Source organism: Emys orbicularis, chromosome 2 (genome assembly GCF_028017835.1).
Source record: "Emys orbicularis isolate rEmyOrb1 chromosome 2, rEmyOrb1.hap1, whole genome shotgun sequence".
NCBI lineage: Eukaryota > Metazoa > Chordata > Testudines > Emydidae > Emys > Emys orbicularis.
Window position 1 is genome coordinate 142,932,817 of NC_088684.1, and position 26,418 is coordinate 142,959,234.

At 46.1% G+C, this 26,418-nt stretch overlaps 1 protein-coding gene across 1 annotated transcript in view; it reads left to right on the plus strand.

Annotated features, from left to right (window-relative positions):
- The window catches only part of SLC4A5 (solute carrier family 4 member 5), a 114,534-nt gene that overhangs the window by 17,817 nt on the left and 70,299 nt on the right, over positions 1-26,418 (plus strand). Inside the window, exons 4-5 of the mRNA XM_065399333.1 lie at positions 9,126-9,255; positions 22,603-22,763. Coding sequence (XP_065255405.1) covers positions 9,126-9,255; positions 22,603-22,763 — 291 coding nt within the window. The remainder of the gene's footprint in view (positions 1-9,125; positions 9,256-22,602; positions 22,764-26,418) is intronic.

The following is a 26,418-nucleotide window of genomic DNA, read 5'->3' on the forward strand; positions in this document are numbered from 1 at the left end:
GTTGTAAGATCTACAATATATACGTCGACTCAAGGCTTGTCGACATGAGAAACCAATATAAACCAGTGCAAAAGGCTGTGTGGGCATTTACTTCAGTATAAGGGTGGTTTATTTTGGTTTAGCTCAGGTCAATCAGGAACAGGTTAAACTAAACTGGGAAAAGGCCTCTCTTGTACCAAAATAAGAGTGTCCACAGAGTCTTTTACGCCAGTGTCATTCTATTGGTTTCAGTTCACACCTCAAGTTATACCGGTGCGACCTTCTCGTGTCGATGAGTCCAGAGTGAGTTTTTCTGGAATTGTCTCTACCTCATGTTCATTCTCTATTTTCATGAGTTATCGCCGTGGACCAGAACCTCACTCAGTGTAAATTGGCATAGGTCCATTGGCTTCACTGAACCTGGCTCAATATCTTCAATGGAGTGACACTGATTCACACCAGCCAAGAATCTGGCCCTTTGTCTGGTTTTTGGTCCTGTATATGGGCAGGCCGTTATGTCCCAGAATGGGGATATACTACAACCTGGGTAAAATTCTCAAATGTAATGAACAGGAGTTAGACGCCTAAATCCCTTTGAGAATCTGGGCCATGGTAGCCTACGTCCCATTGAAAGAGGACTTAGGGCCAAAGGGTATGCCTATACTGCAGTCACAGGTGTGATTGCAACTCAGGCAGCCACACCCAAGCTAGCTAGTTTGGGTCCCACAGCAGTGAAGCCACTTCAGTCTTGTCTAGGCCATGCTGAAGCTTTCATTGCCATGGCTTCACGAATCCAGGGGCCAAACTAGGTAGACTAAAGCTTGATCTGCAGTCACACCCTGCGATTGCGATATAGACATACTCCCAATGACTGAGGGTAACGTTTTCAAAAAAGCACCTCTCTGTATGACTCTGACATGACCACACCTTGAGTATTGTGGTCATTTCCGTGTATCTCATGGCTCAAAGGATACTGATGATGAATGGGAAGGAGTTCTGAAAGGAGGAAGAAGAAGAATCTGGAGGGGGGCAGGTTTAGGAGGAAAGATCAAAAGAAGTAGACGTGCTTAGCTTGGCTAAGTGACAACGAAGGGCCAGTCATAACTGCCTGGAAATACTTGAAGGCTGTAAGCGCCCAGGAGCAGGGAAGGATCATCTAAAGCAGTTGAATGAATGACGAGAACATTTAGGCTGAATATCAGAAGAGCTGCCTGATAGTGAGATTATTGGCTTGTGGAATAGTCTCCCAAGGGAAAGGGTGGGAATTTATAAACCAGATTGGACAAAACACTAGCAAATGTGCTGAAGGCAGCAATTCTGCAGTGGCAGGGAAAGTGACTGGATGTTCAGAGAGGTGCTCACACTTAGGAGTGTACCTCGTGTGTGTGTGTGTGTGTGTGTGTGTGTGTGTGTTCTCCATTCATTCATTCTTTCCCCATCCCAAGGGATTTGGGTGCCTCAATACTTGGCCCATAGTACTTAGCTTTTTGATCCCACCTTTCTATAACGGGAAGGGCCGAATGCTTCTGTACATTTTTCACATGTGCTGATTATTAGAAAGGGGGGGAAATCTTTTTGATTTTTAAAATTAATAGGTTAGACCAGTCACATAGTCCAAATCTAGTAAAAGTAGTGGAATTAAGCACTCTGGGAATTTTCCCCACCATTAATGTAGTTGTTCTGCCTAAGTTGTGTATGTTGTGTCCTACGTGCCTATTGGTGTAACCGCTTGGGGAAGAGAAAGGATGTGTCTCCATCAATTTTGACTCTCCTGTTGATGTCCCCCCTCAACATCGCTTCCGAACTCCTGCATTTTCATTCCTGCTCTCCCCTCCCCCACTAATTTACATAAGTTGTGGCACCTCTGGACGTGCCATGCGATAACGTACGAGTACCGCCTTGCAGTTGGCCCAAGGATCTCTCCCTTGGGAATCCCACAGTGGTATTACCTCTGAACAAAGGTGTTCCTCCGCCGCAGGCATTTTTCAGCTGTTTGGAAGCGGACCCAAATAGCACGAGTGAATAGCATTCCAACACACCGGGCGCATGGCACGTTCTTCTGCCAGATTCCTAGCGAGAGTCTTGTGGCCTGCAATAACTGGTGTGTTCTGCTCTGCATAAAGTAGGCCCTTAAATGAGCAGATTGTTAAGGAATCTTAGGAACAGGGAAAGCCTCCTGGCCCAACATGACTGTCGTTATTTGGCAGATCCCACCTTCCTACTTTTTCTACTATCTCCTGCAAATCCCCCAGAAATAGACAATGGTCTAGGATTGCCAGAGCTGGCCTGAGACTCAGTACAGGATTCACGGGGAGGGAGGGCTGCTAATAGTACTGCCTTTTTCGTCCCTCACCATCTTTGCCTTCTAGCTGAGGCTCCATAGAAGTCTCCGCTACCCCAGCGATATGTAGCACCTACATAGGTAGGTAGATGCTACTGAGGGGCTGTGGGGAATGACCACATTCCTTTGTTGCCTTGACTAGAGTTACTCAATAAGTCAGAGTTTAAAGTCAGAAGGAACCACCAGATCATCTAATCCAGTGATTCTCAATCTATTTACCATTGTGGGCCACATACAATACTACCTGTATGGCCCTGAGGATGTCACATGGGCCGCAGCTGTGAGCTGTGTGCCGCAGGTTGAGAACCACTGAAAGTCTGACTTCCTGTGTATCAAACACAACCCCACCCATCAACAGAAATGGTGGTAGCGTTGGCAGTTTAGGGTACAAGTGGGCCTTCCAGTGACAGGTAGGCTCTGGCCACTTTGTCATTAGAAGTCTCTTTGAATGGCCCACATAAGGGGATAGAACTGGGGACCTCCAGAGCTTTGTAGATTTCATTGATTCCAAGGCCAGAAAGGACCATTATGATTATCTAGTCTGACCTTCCTGTAGAACCTCCGCAAAATAATTCCTACAGCAGATCTTTTACTAAGCATCCAGTCTTGATGTAAAAATGGCCAGTGATGGAGAATCCACCACGCCCCTTGGTAAGTTGTCCCAATGGTTAATTACTCACACTGTTAAAAATGTACGCCTTATTTCCAGTCTGAATTTGTCTAGCTTCAACTTCCAGCCGTTGGATCGTGTTAGACCTTCCTCTGCTAGATTGAAGGGCCCATTATTACCTACTTGTTCCCTGTGTAGGTACTTTATGGACTATAATCAAGTTACCCTGTAGCCTTCTTTTTGTTAAGCTAAAAAGACTGAGCTCCTTGTGTCTATCACTAGAAGACAGGTTTTCTAATCCTTTAATGATTCTGTGGCTCTTCCCTTTCCAATTTATCAACAGCCTTCTTGAATTGTGGACACAGGATTCCAGCAGTGATCACACCAGTGCCAAATACAGAGGGAAAACCACCTCTCTACCCCTACTCAAAATTCCCCTGTTTATGCATCCAACAATTGCATTAGCTCTTCCTCAGATCGGACAAAGGAGGACCTGTAACCCACACTGACCAATGGGCTACATCTACACAGTTAGAAGCCAGCATAGAGCCTGGTTGAATTGGTCACGATGCCTGGAACTTCCTTATGTGTTGTGTTTTGGTGCCCTTCCTAGTAATTTATTCCATGAGCACATGGTATTTCCCTGATTATCTCCATTTTAGTTCTACTTTCCTAATTTTTAGCTTCTGGCCCCAGTTTAGAATCACTCACCTGGGAGAATTCTCAGTCAGCTTTATCAATTGCCCTTCATAACATTGAAGTTGTTAATGGGTCACCTTGAGGCTTCCTGTTTCCCCGTGGCCCCTTCATGTTCCTTCCATTCATAGAAAAGTCCTATACAATGAAATAGGGATGGAAACAATAGGGGTTTTAGAAATGTAATAAGGCTCCCTCGAAATTACTCTGAAAAACTTATAGAATTTCATGATGAATGTGACCCTTCCAAACCATCTCACAGAATTCTACAGCAGGGAGAGATAATTATCTCTCAAATTCCGTACGGTGGTTGAGGTAATCTATAGAAAGTTTCTCTTGTTCTATCGCATTAAATAGGATGATACCAAAACTACAGAAACGCTACCACTTTCTATTATTCTGCACGACTTTTTCATAAATTAGAAACTAGAGTACTGTGACCATCTTGGTTGTCTGTGCTACCTCTCCTCCGCTGCCCATTTTGAGCTGCGAATGTTAGCTCCCATGTCTTTTCTACACCAGCAATTTTATTAACATCTCCCACCATGATTCTTGCACCAGTTCCCCTACACCGGTATCGCTGGTGGGAAACCTAGCATAAACCAGCCATCGGTGGTTTTATCACCATGTTGTCTAGATCTGCTCTGAGCGGAGTTAGAAAAAACAGCCTTGTCAATATCTGTGCTCCCACTGTTGCTACCACCAGCGGAATTTAGCTGGTGTTAGCACAGTAGGAGAAATAGTAATACCCAGCGCTTTTCATCAGTAGATCTCAAAGCTCTTTACAAAGGACAGTATCATTATCCCCATTTCACAGATGGGAGAAACTGAGGCACAGAGTGGGGAAGTGACTTGCTGAACGGCAGAGCCAGGAATAGAACTCGAGTGTCCTGACTCCCAGTCCAGCGCTCTAACCGCACTGCTTGCAAAAGCATCTGAGGCAGTTAAGTGCTTGACTACCTTAGTCACTTGAAAATCACATCCATTAACCAAAAATGCTTCTAGCATAGACGAGGCCAGAGAATGCTGGCATTTTCCACTCAAATGTATGCTTTGGTACGGGGAGAGGGAACGTGTGTTGTGACAGTCAAAGCTGAGTCCCAAAACCAAAGTTATGGGCTTAATGCAAGGATCACGGAATGAAATTCTATGGCCTGTGCTGTGTAGGAGGTAAGACTAGAGGGTCAGAATGGTCCCTCTGAAATGCCATTCAAAGAGGGAGCAGCTTTATTTCAGCTGGAATTTAACATGGCAAAAGTTCCCGCAGCAGCCACGACAGATACTCATTGGGAGCACCTATAGATTCTTAGCTTCCTGTCTTAAGTTATCATGTGATGTAGCTAGGTTCTGTTAAACAGTTGTCATGTTTCACACCATTCAGTAGGGAGCGAATGATTCCTAGTTATGTTGTGTGGGGAAGTTTGTGAGTCACTTTTGGTGTAATGATGCTATAGTGGAGAACATGGCACTTTTATAAAAACTGATACTTTTCTAACTCCCCAAACTTTTGTGTAAGGACAGCAGCATGCAGATGCAGTTAGAATTCATCTGAATTATTGTAGTGATGGCTGCTTTTCAGAATGGGGCAGAAGAGGCTATTTAATTGGGTATTATTAATCATGCATATTCTTATTTATCACTCAGTGCTTTCCATCGAAGCTCCTTACCAAAAAGCAGGATTGTTCTCCCCATTTCCCAGGTCGGGAAAGTGACTTGCTCAAGATCACCCAGTGAGTTACTGGCGGAGACAGGACCTACTCCAGTGCCCTAAGCCCTGGATTACCCTGCCTCTCTATCACGCACGTCTCTAGGGCCTTCTATCTTCAACATACCCACAGCAACTCTGGGTGAGCATACTCCCATTTTCATGGAGACACTCAAAATAATAGTTAATTCATCATCATTAGGAGTCTTTAAATCACGACTGGATACCTTTCAAGAAGACTGCCAATATAGTCTCGACTTTTCCCTGAACTCCCCTGCCTGTCCATCTCCTTATGTAGTGTCTTGTATTATAATTAGACCATCAGCTTTTTGTTCTGGGTTTGTACAGCACCTAGCACAATGGGGTCCTGGTCCATGATGAGGACTCCTAGGCGCTCTGTTGATACAAATCATGGAGTAGAACTCAGTAGTGTTCTCTTACACCAGGGGGATGGATAACCCCCATCCACTTCAGGAATCACTGCGTGAAATGCATGGAATAATGATATCATAATAATAGATTATCATTATCTGTCCTTAGACTCTAAGAAATGCTGTCTCTGTAGGTGAGAGATGCCATTAGAACTGAGGAGTTCATGGCTTCTAGCCCAGTATTCAGACCACTAGGCCTTGTCTCTCCTAGCCTGGCTAAAGTAGCATTTATTCTTAACCTCACACACATCAGCAGTGGGTTAGCATTGTGCTGGCTGTTGCCAGCCGCCTTGCATGCTGCCAAGAGATCTAAAAACATGTGAACACAGAGATTTAAGAGAAAATCCACCAAACTCACTCAGCGATGGAGCAAGCAGTCAGGAGGGCAAGTGTGTGCTCTCCCCCTCCCTGCCCCCCTCACATGGCTACAGGGAATGCATTAGAGTCACTCAGGCGGAACAATTCAAAGGGAATGAACCAGCTCTTTCGGTAATTAAAAATGTCCTGTGCTGCTGAAACTTCTGTCCGCATCCCTGGGTGACATACCACAGCCACAGGCCTAAGCTTACTCTGACGCAGCCACTCAATAGCAGAGCTTGTCTCGACTGTTCTTTTCTCCCCTCAACACTTAGCGGGAAACAAAGTTAATTTGTTATGACAGGAGCATTAGGCTTTGCTCCAGAGGCTTGAGCCATAAAGAAAGCAAGAAAGGGAAACTCTGAGACCGAGAGAGAGAGCGCAAAACTCTAAGAAACTCTCTCTCTCTCTCTCTCTCTCTCTTTATCTCAGAATTTCACTTTCTTTCTGAGACAGAAAATGTTGAGAAGGGGGGACGGAGGGGGAGAAAATCCCAGAATAGATTAATAGAAAGAGAGAGCCCTGAAACAGATTTGAATTTGATGGCTGAAAGACGGGTGAATGAGTAACCTCCACCAACTCACATATCACAGCAGGAAAAAATATATAATTTCTAAAAGCGAAACATTGGGCCAATTTGTACAGCTCCCACTCAGGCAAAACTCCCAATGACATCAATGGAAGTCTTGTCTGAGCAACGACCTCATGTTTCGGCTCAATGTCCGGAGGAAAACAAAGCATAGAAAAGGGGGGCGACAAAATTTCCCCCTGTGCTAGAGACCAGGGTTTCTTGTTTCTTTCAGGGCTGTATTTCTGGTAGAAGGTGCTGGCATGACAGCTCTGGACACTGAAGTCCTATGTTTAACTGCAGCAGGCACAGCACAAAGCAAGCTTCCCAACATCCCTCCCTGAGCTGGAGGTGGGACGGTTCAATCTCCATAACCTATACGAGCCTTGGCTTCTCCACTGAAGCCACCAGCGTGATGTGATGGAAAGGGCAATTGTGCTGGTATTTCTTATTATATGGACACTTGTGCACTGGGATTGGGCTGCACCAAACTCATTTCACATAGGCCACCAAGCACCAGGCATCAGGTGGGGGAGGGATAGCTCAGTGGTTTGAGCATTGGCCTGCCAAACCCAGGGTTGTGAGCTCAATCCTTGAGGGGGCCACTTAGGGCTCTGGGGCAAAATCAGTACTTGGTCCTGTTAGTGAAGGCAGGGGGCTGGACTCAATGACCTTTCGGGGTCCCTTCCAGTTCTGTGAGATAGGTATAGCTCCATATATTTATATTATAACTATCAGTCACTCCCCAACCTGGACTGGATTCTAGCTGGTGACTTGGAAGTTAAATGTTCTGTATCCACTTATCAGTCCCCTGAGCCATGCACTGCCGCAAAGCCAGAATTTCTCACTGAAATGGTGGAACCTTCCTGATCCAGGACCCTGCCCACTAGAACCTAAAGGAAACACAAAGAGTGTCACCATGTCTTGTCACGTTTCTTCCCCAGCGGGTCCAAAGAGTTAAGAAGCTCAGTCCATAAATACTTACCTGGGGATAACTGAGGGATCTTTAATCTAACAGGTAAAGTCAGGACATGATCCAATGCCTGGAAGCTGGAGCTAGATACATTCAAGTTAGAAATAAAGCACAGATTTTTAACGGTGTGGCAATTCACCATTGGAACAACTTCCCTGGGGAACATGGTAGATTCTCCATCACTTGATGTCTTTAAACAAAATTGGATGTCCCTTTCAGAAAAAAATATATGCTCTAGCTCAACCACAAATACGTGCGTGGTGCAGGAAATGAAATTCTCTGGCCTGTGTTTTGCAGAAGGGCAGACTAGATGAACATCATGGTCCCTTCTGGCCTTAAATTCAACGGGTGAAATGTTGGCCCTTCTGTAACCGATGTCAAAATTCCCATTGACTTAAATGGGGCCAGGATTTCACCCTCTGAATCTAGCTGGTGGTTGTATCCACTGATTACCAAAATCGAGAGTGTGCACCTTCCATTCATTACATTTGCCAGTTGTTCTATATTTCAAGCCCTCTTTGTTGAGGTAACTTGGCCTGAATTGCTTTATTGTCTCGGTCTTCCCTGCTCCTCAATGGGCCTCTTGTTTCTGAACGAGTTGTTCCCTCAAATGGCTTATTGTCCTCCAAATGTCCTTTTCACTACAGGATCTAAGATATGCCTGTTGGTCCCCTCCTCCACCCTCACCCTCCTTTCTGCTTGTCCAAAGCTTTGTGGGTCAGGAGTGACTAATCTTGCTGCCCCAAAAATGCTGAATCACTTTTGTTTGCCATCAAAATTACCCCTTTAGCCTTTGCAGCGTCTTTCCTAGAAAACTAGAGCCAGGGGGCTGCTGCTCAGGCTGCCCAAATGGACTGCTACAACTGCACTTTTGGCAGCAAAGAACCCTGCTGCAATCGCTACAGCACAAGATGCCCAGCGAGGTCTTCCCAAGTCGATTTTTCAGCATGAGCAAAACGGAAGAGAAATCAAAGATTGTTTCCCCAACAGGCGGCCAGGTTTGATTAAACTGATCTGACTCTCCACCCAAAATTCAAACCCACAAAACATTTTGGAGAAACAAATTCCATTTTCTTGCTTTGGTTCCTGGTTCTGGCTGGGGCTGAGTTTGAAAGGACCAAATTATCACAAGCAAAGCTGCAGTCTTCATATTTCTTGCCCGGATAGGTATATCTCAGTATCAGTTCCTTGCCATTGGTATTCTCTACCTGTGGCATTCAATGGTTTAGCCTCCTGAAGTGTGTAGTACTTTGGTCTTATTCTGGTGGTTGGGCTTGGTGTGCAGGTGGTGATCTGTGCTATACAGGAGGTGAGGTATGATCTGGTGGTCCCTTCTGACCTTGAACTCTGTGACTCCATGGCTGTAACCAGGACATATTCTCCAGAAAGCTCATTCTCACAAGGTTCCTAGAACCATCCACAGTTGTCCAGGGTTAAATGAACTCTTTTTATCTCCTCGCTTTAGTGTCTCCAGCTGCTGAACGCCTTCGTTACATCCTGGGTGAAGACGATGACCCTCCAAACCCCACCCTGTTCACTGAGATGGACACACTGCAGCACGACGGGGAAGAAATGGAGTGGAAAGAATCTGCCAGGTAAGGAGAGGAGACCTCACCAGCGCTGGTGATTCAGTAGGTAGTGTTATTATGCATGTATTGTGGTAGCGCTGCAGAGCCCCAATCATGGACCACCACCCCCCATTGTGCTAGGTGCTGTACAAACACAGAACAAAATGATGGTCCCTGCCCCATACAGCTTCCAGTCTAAGTCAGCACTGACCTAGTGCCCCCAGCAGAGAGTTAGGAGACACTGTGCTGCTGGAGGTAGCATTGATGATTCAATAGATGGCTTTTTCCCCCCAGAGTTAGTACTCAGCTGGTTGTCCCCTGCCTGGGGATAGGGTCCCAAAATATCCCACCGTTGTTCCCACTAGTTGAGCTACGTGAGTGGCAATATTGATGAGAGCCTTAGGGCAGATGGCTCCAGGAAGTCTCTCACATTTTAAGCACCATTTCCTCTTAGCCAGCTCAGAGCAGGTATAGATGACACAATGGTAAGTCTTGTATACGTTAGCACTCCCAATAATGGCAAATTGTAAGGGGAAAAAAAAAAGAGTGTAGACAAGGCAGGGCCAGCTCCAGGTACCAGCCCAGCAAGCAGGTGCTTGGGACGGCCAAGGGGAAGGGGCGGCACGTTGGGCTGTTCTGCAGCAATTCGGCGGCAGGTCCCTCTCGGAGGGAAGCACCTGCCGCCGAATTCCTGCCGAAGAAGAAGAAAGCAGTGCAGTGGAGCTGCCGCCGGAGTGCCGCCGATCGCAATTGCGATCGCGGCTTTTTTTTTTTTTTTTTTTTCCCCGCCGCTTGGGGCAGCAAAAACCCTGGAGCCGGTCCTGAGACAAGGCAATATGTAAACTATTGCGTAGTGTTGCTGTGCACTGGTGAGCAGTTATCACATTCCACCCCAGAGGGGGTTGCATTTCTGTACTCGATGAAGTGATTCTGCTATATGCATAGTTAGTAAAGCACTGTGGGAGCCTGCGTGATTAAAGTAGCTATAGAAATGCAGTAAGTTGTTATAATCGCAAGTAAGATGATGCAAAAGAAAAGTCACAAATTGCTTGTGACCACAGTGAAGTTACACCGGGTGCTTTTACAGGAGATACCCAGTGGCTTCATGACCATGGTGATGCTGAGACCGAACACACTGGCTAAATCTATTAATCGGTCCTCAAATTGCAACAGGGTGATTGGTTTTGAAATTGATTAGGAAACAGCAAGTATGGGCCAGTTCATTGCTTGACCATGTAAAGTGACACAAATCCTGAAAGAGGGACAATGTAAAACATGGTGGCTAGAAACATAGCTGTTTCTTGGAGCCCACTCCAGAGTTGAAAAACCACAGCTGCCTGTGGAATGGAGTCTTATCTTGAGTCTTGCAATATTTGGTGTGTTTCTTAAAGCCCCAGCGCCTGGAGGAATGTGATTAGGTGAGAATCTCAACTATCATTTGTATTTTTTTTTAAGTAAGTTTCTAGCCCTTGAGGTGGTAAGGGGCATAATGTGGGTTGCTCCAATTGAAGACAAGTTGAAGAAGGCTTGGTTATATTGGTATGGGCATATCTGGCAGAGACCAGAGAGCTCTTGTAGTGACTGTGGATGAACGATGAACAAGAGGGAGACCAAAGACTAGGTACATGGACCAAATATCAGCAGATCTCAGAGGGACCGATCTTCATGACAGCCTCGTGTATGATCATGAGTTTTGGAACAAAGTTATAAAAGTCGCTGACTTCAAATAGGGAAGTGGCAAGAAAGAAGAAGTTGTGGAGAAAAATAGCACACACTACAGCTCCACCACCAGACAGCAAATAAAAGGACCCCAGTATTTATTAATTTATTACCCTGTGTCTGGGCAAGGCTGCAATTACAAATAGAGCTGGGTGAATTTTTTTATTTTTTTTTATTTATATTTATTTTTTGCTAACTAGTTTATTCACCGAAAAATGCAGTTTCGGGTGAATAGCTGAGATTCTCAACTAAAACCGTTTGCAAATTTAAGTCAAATTCAGCAAATATTTTTGGCCACAGAAAAAAGGGGAGAGGGATTCCAAAAATGTATAAACGGAACATTTCAACTTTTTGTTTCAAAATAACATTTTGTATGGAAATTTAGCTAGATTTAACTTTTTTTTTTTTTTTAAAGTTTTAAAAAAATTAAACGTTTGGTTTTTTTTTTCAGGTCGAAACATTGTATTCGACCTGAAAATCTCCCCCCGCCTCTCCCCAGTTTATCATTTCAGCAAGAAAAAACAAAAGGTTGTCATTTCAGGCTGATCTAAAAGGAACATTTTTTTGGACTTTTCATTTTGACAACCAAACTGGAAATTTTTTGCTCAGCTCTACTTCCGAACAGTGTGATAAGCAGCAGTCACAGCACGTGCTCGGCGGGTGGCTTCAGTTTCATTCCTCCAGCCTCTGCCTCTGTGCTTGGATCATGAGTGGATTTAAGAATCGAAGCCATTACTATTGCTGGTAACCTGTGAAATAAGAGTTCAGTAGAATGAAACGGCATGGGCATCGCATGGAATTGGCGTAGATAACGCTGTATGGAACTGGCATAGCATAAGCATGGAACTGGTATAGAGCTGACAGCATGGCAAAGAAAATTGGTGCAAAATGCTACCAGATTAGATTGGTAGCATTTGACATCCTTTGTTTTACACCCTTTGGAAATGATTCCACCACATGTCAAGACAGTGAAAAAATCAAGCCCCATCTGTCTAATATTTCTGCATTCTCACTTTTCATGGCATCGAAAGAGTTAACATGCCCCACTGTTCCAGATCTTAAAAAAAAGAAAAGAAAAAACCCAAAACTTTTAATAAAAGTATTAGAGGAACCACAAATAGTGTTCGTTTTATGGAATTATGAGCTTAACCAAGTAAAAAATCTCAAATCCATGTGGAATTTTCTCTTCCTAGCGTAAGTTTTGTAAGCATTATTAGTTCTTTTTTTTTTCCCCATTGAGCTTCATTCTTTGAAAAAGGAGTCACTATTGCGCCAGGGATTTAGGTGGCTTTTTGAGCTCAGCTGAGCCCTTTCTCTATTGTAACACAAAGGGATTTGTGTGTGTTCCTGCCATTTCGAATGGGATCGATGGGGTGAGGTCAGGCAGTTAATAAGATAGATTTTTATTAATTCTGTCTCTCTATCTCACCCACGTGCACCGGTGGCATCCCACTTGTGCCGCATAATGACCTTGTCTGATGTGCGCGTAGGGCCGGCACCAGGGGACGTGCTTGCTCTCTGGCGCCCAGGGATTTCCACGTGCAGCTCCTGGAACAATGAGATGGGCACACAGTGTCCTACTGACCCCTTTGTTTCTGTACCGACTAGTGTGGTGCCTCTCAGGCATGGGAGTGCCATGCAGAGGTGGGTGGTCCAGAACACGTGGGTTCAAATCCATGCTCTGCCCCAGACAGCCCATGTGACCTTGGGACTTAGGAGCCTAACCCCTATTGATTTAAATGGGAGTTAAATGCCTCAACACCTTTAAGGATCAGGGCCCGTGTGCCATAATTTGCCATCTGTAAAATGAAGATAATAGCACGCCCCTGCTTCCCAGGGATGTGCTGAGGATAAATATATTAAAGACGGTGACATTCTCCGGTACTATGGTATTGGGGACTATATGATCTCTATCTACCTAAGATAGATAAAGGTTACTGGGTAATGGTCAGATCTACCCACCACCATGAAAAAGTTCACCTTGCGGAAACCTGGTGGCTGCTAAAACCGATAGTTCCTTGCCATATCACAGGGGGGTTTTTTTGCCTGCAAAGACTTACTGGATTCAAGGTGCAGAAGGAAATCACAGTTAGTTTGGTGGTTCTGAGTGTTAAAGTTCTTGAACTACTGGGCAAGTGATTGTGTTCCCAGCTCTGGGCAGGGAGTGGGGTCTAGTGGTTAGAGGGGGAGACTGGGTATCAGAACTCTGGGGTTCTGTTCCCAGCTCTGGGGAGGGAGGGTGGTCTAGTGGTTAGAGGAGGGGGACTGGGAGTCAAGACAGAGGCTCTTGCCACTGACTTGCTGTGTGACCCTTAGGCAAGACACTTCCTTTTCCTGGGCCTCAGCATCTATAACCTCAAGTAGGATTAGATAACATAGTTTACCTCGGTTTGGCGCTGGTGTGAGTGCTGCTGGAATCCTGTGTCCAGTTCTGCTGTCCACGATTCAAGAAGGATGTTGACAAACTGGAGAGGATTCAGAGAAGAGCCACAAGAATGAATAAAAGTTTCGAAAACCTGCCTTATAGTGATCGCCTCGATAAATTGAGCTTCTTGAGTCTAAGGGATGACATGATCACAGTTTATGGGCTTGCCTACACGGTACCTTAGTCCGTACTACAGGGGAGTAGATTCTAAAGCACACCAGCGTGTTGCGCACTAACTGGTGATGTGGACTCGGCTGGCATGCACTAAAAGTTCCCTAATGCATGTTAACATAGTACAATTTGAAACAGGACCACATTAATGTGCACTAGGGAACTTTTAGTGCATGCCAGCAGGGTCCACATGAGTCAGCACACAATCTAATGCCCCTCTATTGCAGACAATGGCACCATATAGACAAGCCCTATAAGTACCTACATGAGGAACAAATATTTGACAGTGGGCTTTTCAATCTAGCAGACAAAGATATAACATCATCCAATGGTTGGAAGCTGAAGCTAGACAAACTTAGGAAATATGGTTTAAAATTTCAGTAGTGAGGGCAATTAAGCATTGGAAAAATTTACCAAGAGTTGTGGATTTTCCATCAGTGGCAATTTTAAAATCAAGATTAGATGTTTTTCTAAAAGCTCTGGTCTAGGAATTATTTTGGGGAACTTCCGTGGCATGAGTTAGGCAGGAAGTCAGACTAGATTATCACAATGGTCCGTTCTGATCTTGGAAACTATTAATGTAGGTCATCGTCCCTATCTTAAAAGGTGAAGCTTGTTTCATTAATGTTTAGAAAGCTGTATGAGATCTTTGGATGAAAGGTACTTGGAAGCACAACGTGTTTTCATCACTATTAGGCTGATTCTGCAATGGGCTACGTCCATCAACTTCCTTTATCTTCAGTAGGAACTGGTGTCACTTAGAACCTGGCCCAGCCTGGCAGGATCCAGCCCTGTCCCATCAGCGAGGATCCAAAGAAACTACATGTGTGTGAGGCATTAGACATTGTCGAGGCTGTTGTTTGGGCAACCGATTTAATTAACTTTTAGTCTGTTTTTTGAAGCAAGCGATTTCCCCAAGCATCTAAGTGAGCTGGAGCACAAGTCCCACTGACTTTCAATGAAACTTGTTCTCCTAACTCACTTGAATAATTTGGAAAATCCCTCCCTAGGGTGGTATTTCATTTTTTCCCCTTGGTCTTCCTGTCTGCACACTAAATTGGCTCTATATGGGTATGTCTACACAGCGCACTAAGCCAGGACTCTGACTCAGGTTTGAGACCAAGCCCCCACCCCCACCCGCTCCCTGCTTCCGTCCACACACAGATCAGTCTGACTCAGGTCAGCAGGCACTCTGGCCCCAGGTCCTAGGATCCTACTAAGGGGGGAGTGGGTCAGAGCCCAAGTCCCACTGTGACTTGGATCCAATCCCTGTCACTGTGCAGTGTGGACACAGGTCAAGCCGCAGACCCAAGTCAGAAGGTCTGCGTCACGCAGTATAGACGCATTAGCACGACTGTGAAACCCGGGTCCAGTAATTGTAAACCCAGGCTTACAATGCAGTGTGGATGCCCCAGTATGGGCAGTGTAGACATATCCTAAGTGTTTGGTTTGTTAGCAGAAGTGTGATCGCACTGAGCTGTGACCCCAGGGCTGCTAAGTGTCTGCCGAATGTGGTTTAACCCTTTGGAGACTGGGCATATGTAATCTACATCCTAAGCATTCGTTTTGTTGCCAGCCTGGATAAAACACCAGCATTCTACAGGTTAATGTTCCTAATAGATGCGGGGGAGGGGTAACTCAGTGGTTTGAGCATTGGCCTGCTAAACCCAGGGTTGTGAGTTCAATCCTTGAGGGGGCCACTTAGGGATCTGGGGCAAAAATAAGTACTTGGTCCTGCTAGTGAAGGCAGGGGGCTGAACTCAATGACCTTTCAGGGTCCCTTCCAGTTCTATGAGATAGGTATATCTCCATATATTATATTATATTATGATGATATTTTTGGCCACTGCTAAGGGAGCCATTTAATTATTTTCCCCAAAGGATTTTATTCCTTTCTATGGTAAACCCTTATTCTGTGGGGCTGGGTGTGTGCCAGAATTAAATGCTCTCCAAGGTGCAGGTTACGGAGGGAGTTTGATGGATCTCTTTCCAGACCCTTGAGGCGGCAGGTGTGTTTGCTCGGCCTAAAAGTCAATCAGCACGATTGACACTAATCAGCCCTTCTCCGTAGGGAGGCCAAGGAGTGAATGAGCCCTGGAGACTGGACTCCCTCTCACCCAATCAGAGCTGGTTCAGGCGCATTAGAGAGGTAGCGCAGGGAGGCGGTTACAGTGCTCCTGGCTGTGCTGTACCCACTCTGGAGATAGAGGGCTTCAGTCTCCAGGGGCAGCCCAGGACTTCATGCGAGCATTTCCACTACAGGTTTAAAAGCTGCCGAATTGCAGGTCCTGCGTTTCCTCTCTCCTTGGGTCAGGAATTCACAGCCTCTTTAGCTGCAGGGAGCCAGCTCCTTTGCTGCGTGAGCACTACCTGCAAATAAAACCTTGGCAAGCCTAAACAGGAAACTTCATCTTCAGAGCCAAGCAGCTGTCAAGACCATGTGGGCTTGGCTCCGGGAGTCTAACATGGGGAGAAAGCTGACTGCGCAAAAAGGCCACGGGTGAGGCATTGCATGTTAGATTGCCACACCTGGGATAATGATGCTCGGAAATTACACTTGCTGTGGTGACAGTGTCTAGTCTGTTTAGGGTTGCCAACTTTTTAATCTCACAAAACCGAACACTCTAGCCCCGCCCCTCCCCGAGGCCCCGCCCCGGCCCTCAGTCACTACATTTCCCCCTCCCTCGGTGGCTCACTCTCCCCCACCCTCACTCACTTTCACTGGGCTGGGGGAGGGGGTTGGGGTGCAGGAGGAGGTGAGGGCTACGGCTGGGGGTGCGGGCTCTGGGGTGGGGATGAGGGGTTGGGGTGCAGGATGGAGCTCCAGGCTGGGGAGTGGGGCCGAGAGATTCGGAATGTGGGAGGGGGCTGCGGGTTGAGGCTGGGGTTTGGGGGGAGGTGCGGGGGTGAGGGCTCCGGCTGGGGGTACGGGCTCTGGGGTGGGGCCAGGGATGAGGGGTTTGGGGTGCAAGAGGGGTCTCTGGGTTTAGAGGGCAGCGGCTTGTGGCTCAGGGTTGGGGCACGGACTTACCTTGGGCGGCTCCCGGTCAGTGGCACAGCAAGGCTATGGCAGGCTCCCTGCCTGTCCTGGCACCACGCTGCGCCCCAGAAGCAGCCAGCAGGTCTGGCTCCTAGGCAGGGATATGGGGGCCAGGAGGCTCCGCGCGCTGCTCTCGCCCCCAGGCCAATGGGAGTGCGGAGCCGATGCTAACAGGGCGGGGGCAGCATGCAGAGCCCCGTGGCCCCCCCACCTAGGAGCTGGACCTGCTGGTCACTTCTGGGGTGCAGCGTGGTGCCGGGACAGGTAGGGACTAGCCTTCCTTAGAGCCGCAGCACCACTGACCAGACTATTAACGGCCTGGTCGACGGTGCTGACCAGAGCCCCCAGGGCCCCTTTTCGACTGGGATTTCTGGTGGAAAACCGGACCCCTGGTCATACGAAGTCTGTTCAGATCATAAACTGTTTGGGGCAGGGACTATCTTCAGGGTGCGTTTGTACAGCACCTAGCGCAATGGGTCCCTGACCTCAGCTGGGGCCTCTAGGTGCAACTGTCACACAAATGATAAAACAGAATAGGCCAAAGATAGCAGGAACTCATGCTTCAGTGCAGAAGTCAGGAAGGAATTTTTCTCATAGAAGATTAGGGTTGGAAGGGACCTCAGGAGGTCATCTAGTCCAACCCCCTGCTCAAAGCAGGACCAATCCCCAACTAAATCATCCCAGCCAGGGCTTTGTCAAGCCTGACCTTAAAAACCTCTAAGGAAGGAGATTCCACCACCTCCCTAGGTGCTGGAATCTCACCCATCTCAGTGAGTACTCCAGATTGTAAAGGAGCATTAGGGGGTGTTGTCTTCCTTTGAAGCAGTAGTGAGCAGATCGTCATCTGGTGTAAATTCTCCCAGCACCATAGGCAGGATTCTGGACTGCAGGGGGGTGAGGACACAAACCTTTTACCTTTGTGATCCGAAGTTGAAATCCTGCCTCTGCTCACAAACGACAATAAGTTTGAGCTGTTCGCGCTATTGCGGTTGGGCACGTCATAAAATTGCCACATGGTCAGAGGCAGAATCGCCAGGGGGTTGTGGATGAGGACTACAGAGATACTTGTGTTAGGGAGTCCAGGACTAAAGCAGCAGGGGGTGCTGCAGACCAGAATTATGGGTGTCGTCAGAGCTGTCCTGAGGGAGCAGCACAGAAATAGCAGCAGCATGGTGCAGGTCAGCGTTAAGAAGCGTTGGCAGTGCTGGATGGGGAGGGGCCAGTTTGGGACTCGGGAATATCAGCATTGCTGCATGAGATCTCATGACTAGACCATACTAGGGTGGTGCAGTTCAGTGCAGAACTGAGGGGCCCAGTACGGGACTGAGGTGCATTGGTCGAGGTCTGTAGCAGTGCACTTAGCAAATCCATTGAGGTTCCCCGGAATAGATAGCGAATGTCCCTCATCTGACACAGTTCCTTAGCCCTGACGTGGTTTCCAGATCTGGACCGTGTATGTGCTAACCCAGCTTCGTTAGAGTTTGATCATGAGCAGTGTTAGCGAAACCACTTGCAATACCCCTGTCTGCTTTCTGCTAGCATGGTCAGCGCTTAACGTTGTGGTCGTTCCTAAAGCCCGAATGGCAGACCACGCTGTGAGAACACCTCCTGAAGCATTGCAGATGGGTGAGTGTGGGCCCACCCACGTGTAAAGGTCCCTCCCCTCAGTCTCAGGGGAGGAACCACCGGACCCAGGCATCAACTAAGCACTGGGGGATGACTAATGAGAGTAGCCACCGCAATGCGTGGGGGACTGCATGATACTGGGACTGAAAATGGAAACTGAGAGAATGCAAATCTCCAGGTGGCTTCATATCTTGCCATCAGTGGGCTCTTGGCCAGCCTCAGTATGGCAGGCATCTTACCCAGTGACCATAAATCTCTTGGCCAGCACTGATGTAAATAATGTGACTGAGATGCACGTTAATTTAGCAACCGCTTTTGTAGCTCTGCTTAAAAGGATACAGAGTGGTCTAGTATTTAGAGCAGGAGATTAGGTGTTGGGACTCCTGGGTTCTAATCCTGGTGTGGGGAGTGTATCCTAGCAGTTAGAGCAGGGAGGGGTTACTCCTGGGTCGTATTCCCAGCTTTGGGATGGGTATGTGATCTAGGGGTTAGTGCAAGAGAGTCATCGCTTGGTTGTATTGTGAGGCAGTGATGTTTGTGTCATAGCATCAGGTTGCTATGGTGTGAAAGACACAGGCCAGTGATACGTTGTGAACATTACAGGAGAGCTAAAGCTGACCTGTGGTGAGGGTTTATTAACGAATATCTGTAAAGAATTTGAGATCAGTGGGTGAAAGGAGGTACATTGTAGTAGGAAGAAAAATGCAATAAACCAGGACTTTTCCCTTTCTGAATAACGAATCTCACATTGATGCTCTTTAAAATATTCCTTGAATTTCTCCTAACTAAAGCTCTGCAGTATCTCCTGACGTGGTTCCAGTATAGCGCCCTCTCGGTTTTATGTATTTATTTAAAATACTATTCACTGATTGCCTTTCTCTAGTTGTAACAAACACCATTTTGTGTTCATGTAACATTTTTCATTCAAAGATCTCCAAGTGCCTTCCAAAGGGTGAGTAGCTATTATGGTTGCCCTCTGACAAGAGGGGAAACTGAGGGACCAGTAGGGTGACCAGATAACAAGGGTGAAAAATCGGGACGGGGGTGGGGAGTAATTGGCACCTATATAAGACAAAGCCCCAAATATCAGGACTGTCCCTATAAAAGCGGGACATCTGGTTACCCTAGGCACCAGAGAGTTTGAGCTAATTTTATTTTTTTTTAAGGGTTGCTTCCGATTGCTCAGCCAAACTTGAGCCTGATTATCAGAAGCGTTACATTCCTGCAGCTCTCACTGTCTTGGGTGCGCTCTACGTCCTAATGCAGGCCGTGTTGTGTGTCAGGTTTGGCACAGAAAACTGAGGCATCCAGAGGCCATTCGTGGCTTGCCCAGATCACACATTAAATCCATGTTAGAGCTAGGACTAGAAACCGCATGTGCTCGAACCACTACATTACCTGTCTCCTTCTCCTGCTGCATTAATAGCCTTTTGTTTGTCAATCCGCCTTCACAATCCATCATACGGCAATAGTAGTACAGAACAATAGCCACCGTACCTTTTCAATCACTTCCTGCAAAACCTGGGTGAGGTAACAGTAGCCTGTTGCCTTGCCCTGAATCAGACTTACAGCACCCAGAATCTATTTCCTTTCTTCGCTGCTAAATGGACGAATGCTGCTCTACTCTGTTAACTAGGAGGAATCCTGGGTTCCACATCCCACCTCCCCTTGGTTCAAGAGCAGTGAATCCCAGAATCCTAAATGAGCAGCAGAGCTGCAACGGGAAAGATTATCTAAATTAGTTCTCCCACTGGGAAAAAACCATTGAAGTGTGTCAATCTGCCTCCCCTTTGTAGTTTGGTAAATGCCAACCTAAAGGAGCTACTAGGGAGAAGGAACCACCAGGTATGTCCCTGACCATAGCCTGGATAATCCAGAGCTGTTTCCAGTATTTGCAGGCAGAATTAGCATATACTCTGTTGCTACTCTTTTTTTTTCTTTTTTTTTTAAAGCCCCTGTTGTCCTCTGTTCTTTCCCTCTGTCCCCACTGCAGTGACATGAGCCAAAATCCAAGTTGTACCAGTTAAAAGCTGCCAGGTTAAGCCCTAGACCGACTAATCCATGAGAATTCATGGAGCTGGGCCTCTGCAAACCTGATTTAAAGGAACAGCAGCTTTATTTCCAAAATAAATACAGGCGCGTTGCCGAGAATTACTTGTGCTTAATTGGAGCACAAGTCATATTCCCAGGGAGCCTGCAGAAATCTGCTCTCATTCATTTATTTGTGTTACTCTTCATGATGAATGTTAAGAAGCTGATGCAGAACATTAAAAGCAGAACAGTTTGGGTTTTTTTAAGGGAGGGAGCATTGTCTAGTGATTGGAGCAGGAAGTCAGGACTCTAGGGTTCTTTTCTCAGGTCTGGTAGAAGAGCATGGTCTAATATTTGGAGAAGGGACTGGAAGTCAAGACTCCTGTGGTCTGTTCCCAGATCTCGGAAGGGATTGTGGGTCTAGAGGTTGGAGCAGAGGACTGGGAGTGAGAGATCCTAAGTTCTTTTCTGCCACCAATTCAGAGTGACGTCAAGTTAGCTCAGCATCCCAGTTTAGTCACTGCAAAATGGTATAATAGTGCCAATAGAGTTAATTAACAAATGTCTCTAAAGCACTTTAATCTCCTTGAGTCCTGTGGCACCTTATAGACTAACAGACGTATTGGAGCATGAGCTTTCGTGGGTGAATACCCACTTCATCAGATGCATGTATTCATCCACGAAATCTCATGCTCCAATACGTCTGTTAGTCTATAAGGTGCCACAGGACGCTCTGCTGCTTTTACAGATCCAGACTAACACGGCTACCCCTCTGATACTTAATCTCCTTGAATGGCGGAGGTGTGTTATAAATGTTACATCACTGGGGATGAAACTTTGCTTAGTCAGCATGCTGCATCCTCTCATTTGCCATTTCACATTTTCCTGATGCTGAAATCTTTCACAGAAATAATGTAGCCAAAATGTAATTAACCCAACACTGAAATGAATAGAGCAGGTTAAGGTTTTGGGAACTCTGATCACTGTCAAGCTGATTAAATGAGTTTTCCAGTGTCCTACCACAACAGGTGTACCAGGTCTTTTTTGCCCCATCACTGCCCTGACGCACTTCACCCAAAGGAAAAGCGTTGGCTGGGAAAGAGGGGCAATGAGTTAGACCTCAGAACACTGCCACTCAGGTTCTGGTACCTGCAGAACCAGCAAGACTTGGTCCTCCAGGGGCTAGCAGGGGAGTGGGAGGAGGTATTAACCAATCAGGACCCACCAGGCGATATAAGAAAGCTTGCTTGCTTCTTTGTAGGGGCAGTGCTGGATGAAGCTGGGAGAAGAGGGGAGCTCCCCTGGCCCTAACCCAGAACCCCAGGCCTGGAACCCCAGGCCCTCAGAACCTAACCATCTAACTGCACCTTCAGCTGAAGGGATACAATAAACTGGCTGTTTTGTCTTGAAGTTTAAGGGCTCAGGTGACTAATTTTTGGGGTTGAACTTTAATTGTTAAAGGATGAGCAAAGAGTTCACTGCACCAGACACCTTGCTCCAGGCACGCTGTGACACCTGTTCTTTTAGTATTTGTTAGTTGTATGCATAAGCACATTATTATTCCATAGATGCACATGGCACTTCACCGATAAAATGGTTTCCGTGCCTTGAAGACTTTACAATCTATTTTTTTTCATAGCAGCATAAGTATTATATTGAGAGAGAAAGAGGAGGGGGAGGACCTGATCCCAGCAGTGAGATTTACCAACCCGGCAGGTTCTGTTCCTCTTTCAGATGATGTGACTTTAGGCAAATAACTTAACCTTTCTGCCTCCACTTCCTCATCTGTAATATGCAAACATACATTGCAGGGATGGTCTGAGGATGAATTAGTTAATGCTCATAAAGCACTTGGCAGGTGGAAAGTGCTATCTAGGTACATGTGAAGCATTACCTCCCTTTAATAAAAAAGATAATTTAAAACCATGTATGAATTGGACTCATGAAAGGAGTGCCTCATATAACATAGGGCTAATACTGCTGGTAAAACTCTTGTATGCAGCTTTGCCAATGCACCATCACCCTGACCTAGGACTCTTCTAGATATCCCAGCCCTGAATCATGCTCTGCCAATGCCTCTCAGTCCTCAGCTGTTCCAGCCCTTGGCTCCTCCAAGCACCTCGGCTCTTACTGAAACAATGGCTGCTAATCCAGTTTATTGCTGATAAATATATCTAACTGTAAAATGCACACAGGCTGTACAGCAGCTGCCCTGTGATAGATCTATTCTGTTCAAGTTCTTACACTGTGCCCATCACCTTGGTCCTTGATCACCTGATTGGTGCACTGTTTGGACAGATGTGCAATTTACCAGACATGCGTTTGTACCCTGTACTGATCACAACTGTGGCTTTTGTTTCAGGTGGATAAAGTTTGAAGAAAAGGTGGAAGAAGGAGGGGAGAGATGGAGCAAACCTCATGTGTCAACGTTATCTTTGCACAGCCTGTTTGAACTACGCACGTGTCTACAGACAGGGACGGTGCTCCTAGACTTAGATGGCTACTCCTTACCACAGATCATCGGTATTAACCTCTCAATGCAAACAGCGGTGGGGTTTTCTTGAAGTGGTTTCATTGGCACTCTGAAGCCTTACCTAGAACTAGAGGAAAGTGTCACTCATCTCAGAGTAATTTGGTGGAAGGGAGGGTTAATGGCATGTCAAATGGCGCACAATGTAACCGACAATATCAAGTCTGATTCTCCACTTGTGTAGTCATTGACATGTATGAATAGTAAGATCGTGTAATGTAAATAATAAGACGATGTGGGCAAGTGGCTACGGTGATGGACCGCAAATTTATTCTGTGTGAGAGGATGTTAGACCACTAGTGTAGGGCTGGGGAGAGCGGAGTTCAGTTCCCTGGTCTGCCACAGACCTCCTGTGTGACCCTGGGCACTCAATTAGGCCCAGATTTGTAATGATACCGGACTCCTTGTTGTTTTAATGATATGTAGGTGTCACTGCACTCAGCATTGCAACCCCAAACTGATTTAGGAGCCCTTGTCTCACTTTCAAAAGGGATTAGGAGCCAATATGCCAATTATGTAGGCTCCTAAGTGCCTAAATCCCTTTTGAAAATGAGAGGCTCCTAAATCAATTAAGTATTTTAATGCTCAGCGCAGCAATGCCCAAATTCTGTTAAACATTGGGGCCTTAGTCTCTCAAGGCTTCAGGTTCCTCATCTGTAAAGTAGGGATAACAGTGCTGCTGTTGTGAGGATAAATACGTTAAAGTTTGTGAAGTGCATAAGCCCAGATCCTCAAAGGTACTGAGCTCTCCTGACTTTCATTGAAACCCATGGGAGTGAAGTCCCTAAACACCTTTGAGCATCTGGGGGCCAGATACGTAGCTAAAGTAGATTATGCACTGCAACTGTAAATCACTACCGCTCTGATATGTTTGCATTTGACTTCCACTTTTCCGTGTTTACACATTGACACCTTTTGCAGTCCGATGCAGTGAGGTTCTTTAATACATTTCACTCCACTGTAATCCATCCAATATGAAGTTAGGCAATGAAGGGATGATGATGGTGAGGTTGTTGCTAGATTAATTTCTGTTACCTGGTGGGTCTTATGCAGTGTAATTGTAGCCGTGTCAGTCCCAGGATATTCGATAGGATATTACCTCACCCACCTTGTCTCTCTGGTGGGTCTTAGGCTTACAGCCCCAAAAAAACCCACATATGTGTGTTGAGGAAGCTGTGACTAGTGATTGGAGCTGGGACTCTTGGGTTCTGTTTTGAGACCTGCAGGTGTTAGTAGGGCTCTAGTTAATGTTTGCAAAGCATCCTGAGATTATATAAACCTGACAGGTGAGGAAAAGCTGAAAAAAGCGGATGCAGTATTGCATCAAAACTAATAGTGCCTTATGCTGGGTTTCACTTTCCATTTTTATTGATGAATGTTCATTTCATTATGCCTTACGTAATATAAGCCAGAGAGAAAGCAATTGTTGTCAAGCAGGAGATGTGGTACAGTTGAGAAATGAAGACAGAATTGATGTCTAATTTCTGTGCATCCATTAACTTATTTATTTTTCCCTTTGATTATATATAGTTACATACAAATGTCATTACATATAAAAACACTAAAAGTTTTAAAAAACCTGACCTGTGAGGAAAGGTTAAAAAAACTGGACATGTTTAGTCTTGAAAAAAGAAGACTGGGAGGGGGGACCAGATAAATCTTCAAATATGTTAATGGCAGCTATAAAGAGGACAGTGATCATTTGTTCTCTATGTCCACTGAAGGTAGGACAAGAAACAATGGGCTTAATCTGCAACAAGAGAGATTTAGGTTAGACATTAGGAAAAACTTTCTAACTCTAGTTAAGCTCTGGAATAGGCTTCCAAGGGAGGTTGTGGAATCCCCATCACAGGAGTTTTTAAAAACAGGCTTAACAAACCCCTGTCAGGGATGGTCTAGGTTTACTTGGTCCTACCTCAGCGCAAGTGGCTGCACTTGATGACGTCTCAATCATTTCTGTGATTCTATATACAGCAAGTGACTCATAAACGCAGCGTATTTGCTCTGCAAGATAGTGAGAGAAAGCACAATACATTTAGAACTCTACAGCTTCCTTTTTATTGTCCCTTTTCAGAGTATAACTACACGTTACACTTGAAAAGGTGGTGTAGTAGTCAGCCTTTAAGTAACAACTCACTGCATATGTTAAAACGTTGGCTCAAATTGTTGCACTGTTACATGCTTAGTGTGGAGCTCGGTAGAGTTTTGCCATTCTTATTTATTCTCTCTGTTTGATTTATTATCTCTGGTGTGATGTGCTTTTTATGTACTTTTTAATTTAACTTTATGGTCCTTATTCTAATGTCACATAATAAGCAACTCCGTTGAAATCAGTGGAATTTATGCTGGGGTAAAAAGAGAGGACAGCAGAATTAATTAACCGTATCAGAAGAGGTGACTCTCAGTAAAATAAAGGCTGGTCTACCCACAAACCTGCACTGAAATAACAAAAGGAGACAGTCCAAACTGATTTTGTTATTTCTGTGCAAGTCTGTGTATAGATGAAGACCTAAGGCAGCTAAATCGGCATCACCAACCCAGTCAGATTAGCTTAGCATAGTAACTGCTTCGAAGATGTATACGTACTGCACGCTGGGATAGGTTTTTATCATATGAAAACATCCTAGTGCCTTCTGTGAATCGCTACTGATCTCACTGATGCCCAGATATTGTGGTGATGGGCATCTTGGAGAGAGCACATTGTTTGTTTTGAGCCAAATCATGTAGCTTTGATTCTTCCCAATGGTGGGAGTTTTGCCTGCCCAAGAACTGCAGGAGTTGGCCCTTTAGGCAGAACGAGCTTGATTCTTCACTGCCTTGCTCCTTGTGTGTCGTCATTGCACACCTATGCAAAGTTAATGCAACACCCTGCTATATCTGAATGGCTGCATTTTACACAGATATCATGTGCATGTAAATGATGACATAAGGTACATGGCAAATGGGGATTGGGCACTACACCTTTAAGAAAAGGAAAGTAACGCGGCCCTGGTTCAACACTCCATTATACAGGCAAAACCCCAGGGGGAGGAAGGATATTAACTGTGATTTTTTTCTGAGTAAAGAAGGAGCGTGAACTTACCTGTGATGATCTGATCCCACCATATAGCCTCTACAGACCACGTAGAGTTTGTATGATGAGACTGCCTACAATGGCATGGAGCCAATTTGCAACTGCTAGCAGCAAATCTCTCCAATAGCCAGGGATGGGACACCAGATGGGGAGGGCTCCAAGTTACTGCAGAGAATTATTTCCCAGGTGTCTGGCTGGTGGGTCTCGCCAACATCTCTAACTGATTGATTGTCACATTTGGGGTCAGGAAGAAATTTTCCCCCAGGTCAGATTGGCAGAGACTCTGGGCGGTTTTCGCCTTCCTCTGCCGTATGAGGCACAGGTCACTTGCAGGTTTAAACTAGTGTAAATGGTGAATTCTCTGTAACTTGAAGTCTTTAAATTATGATTTGAGGACTTCAGCATAGGGGCTGACTTCCCCTCTGCCCGGTGGGTGCTCAACCTCTTCCCGCCCCCGCACTGCCCTCGCCCCGCCACCATTCCACCCACTTTCCCCAAGTCCCCGCCCCTTCTCCCCTCCTCCCCCGAGTGCGCCGCGTCCCCGCTCCTCCCCCTCCCTCCGGGAAAGTCCTTAG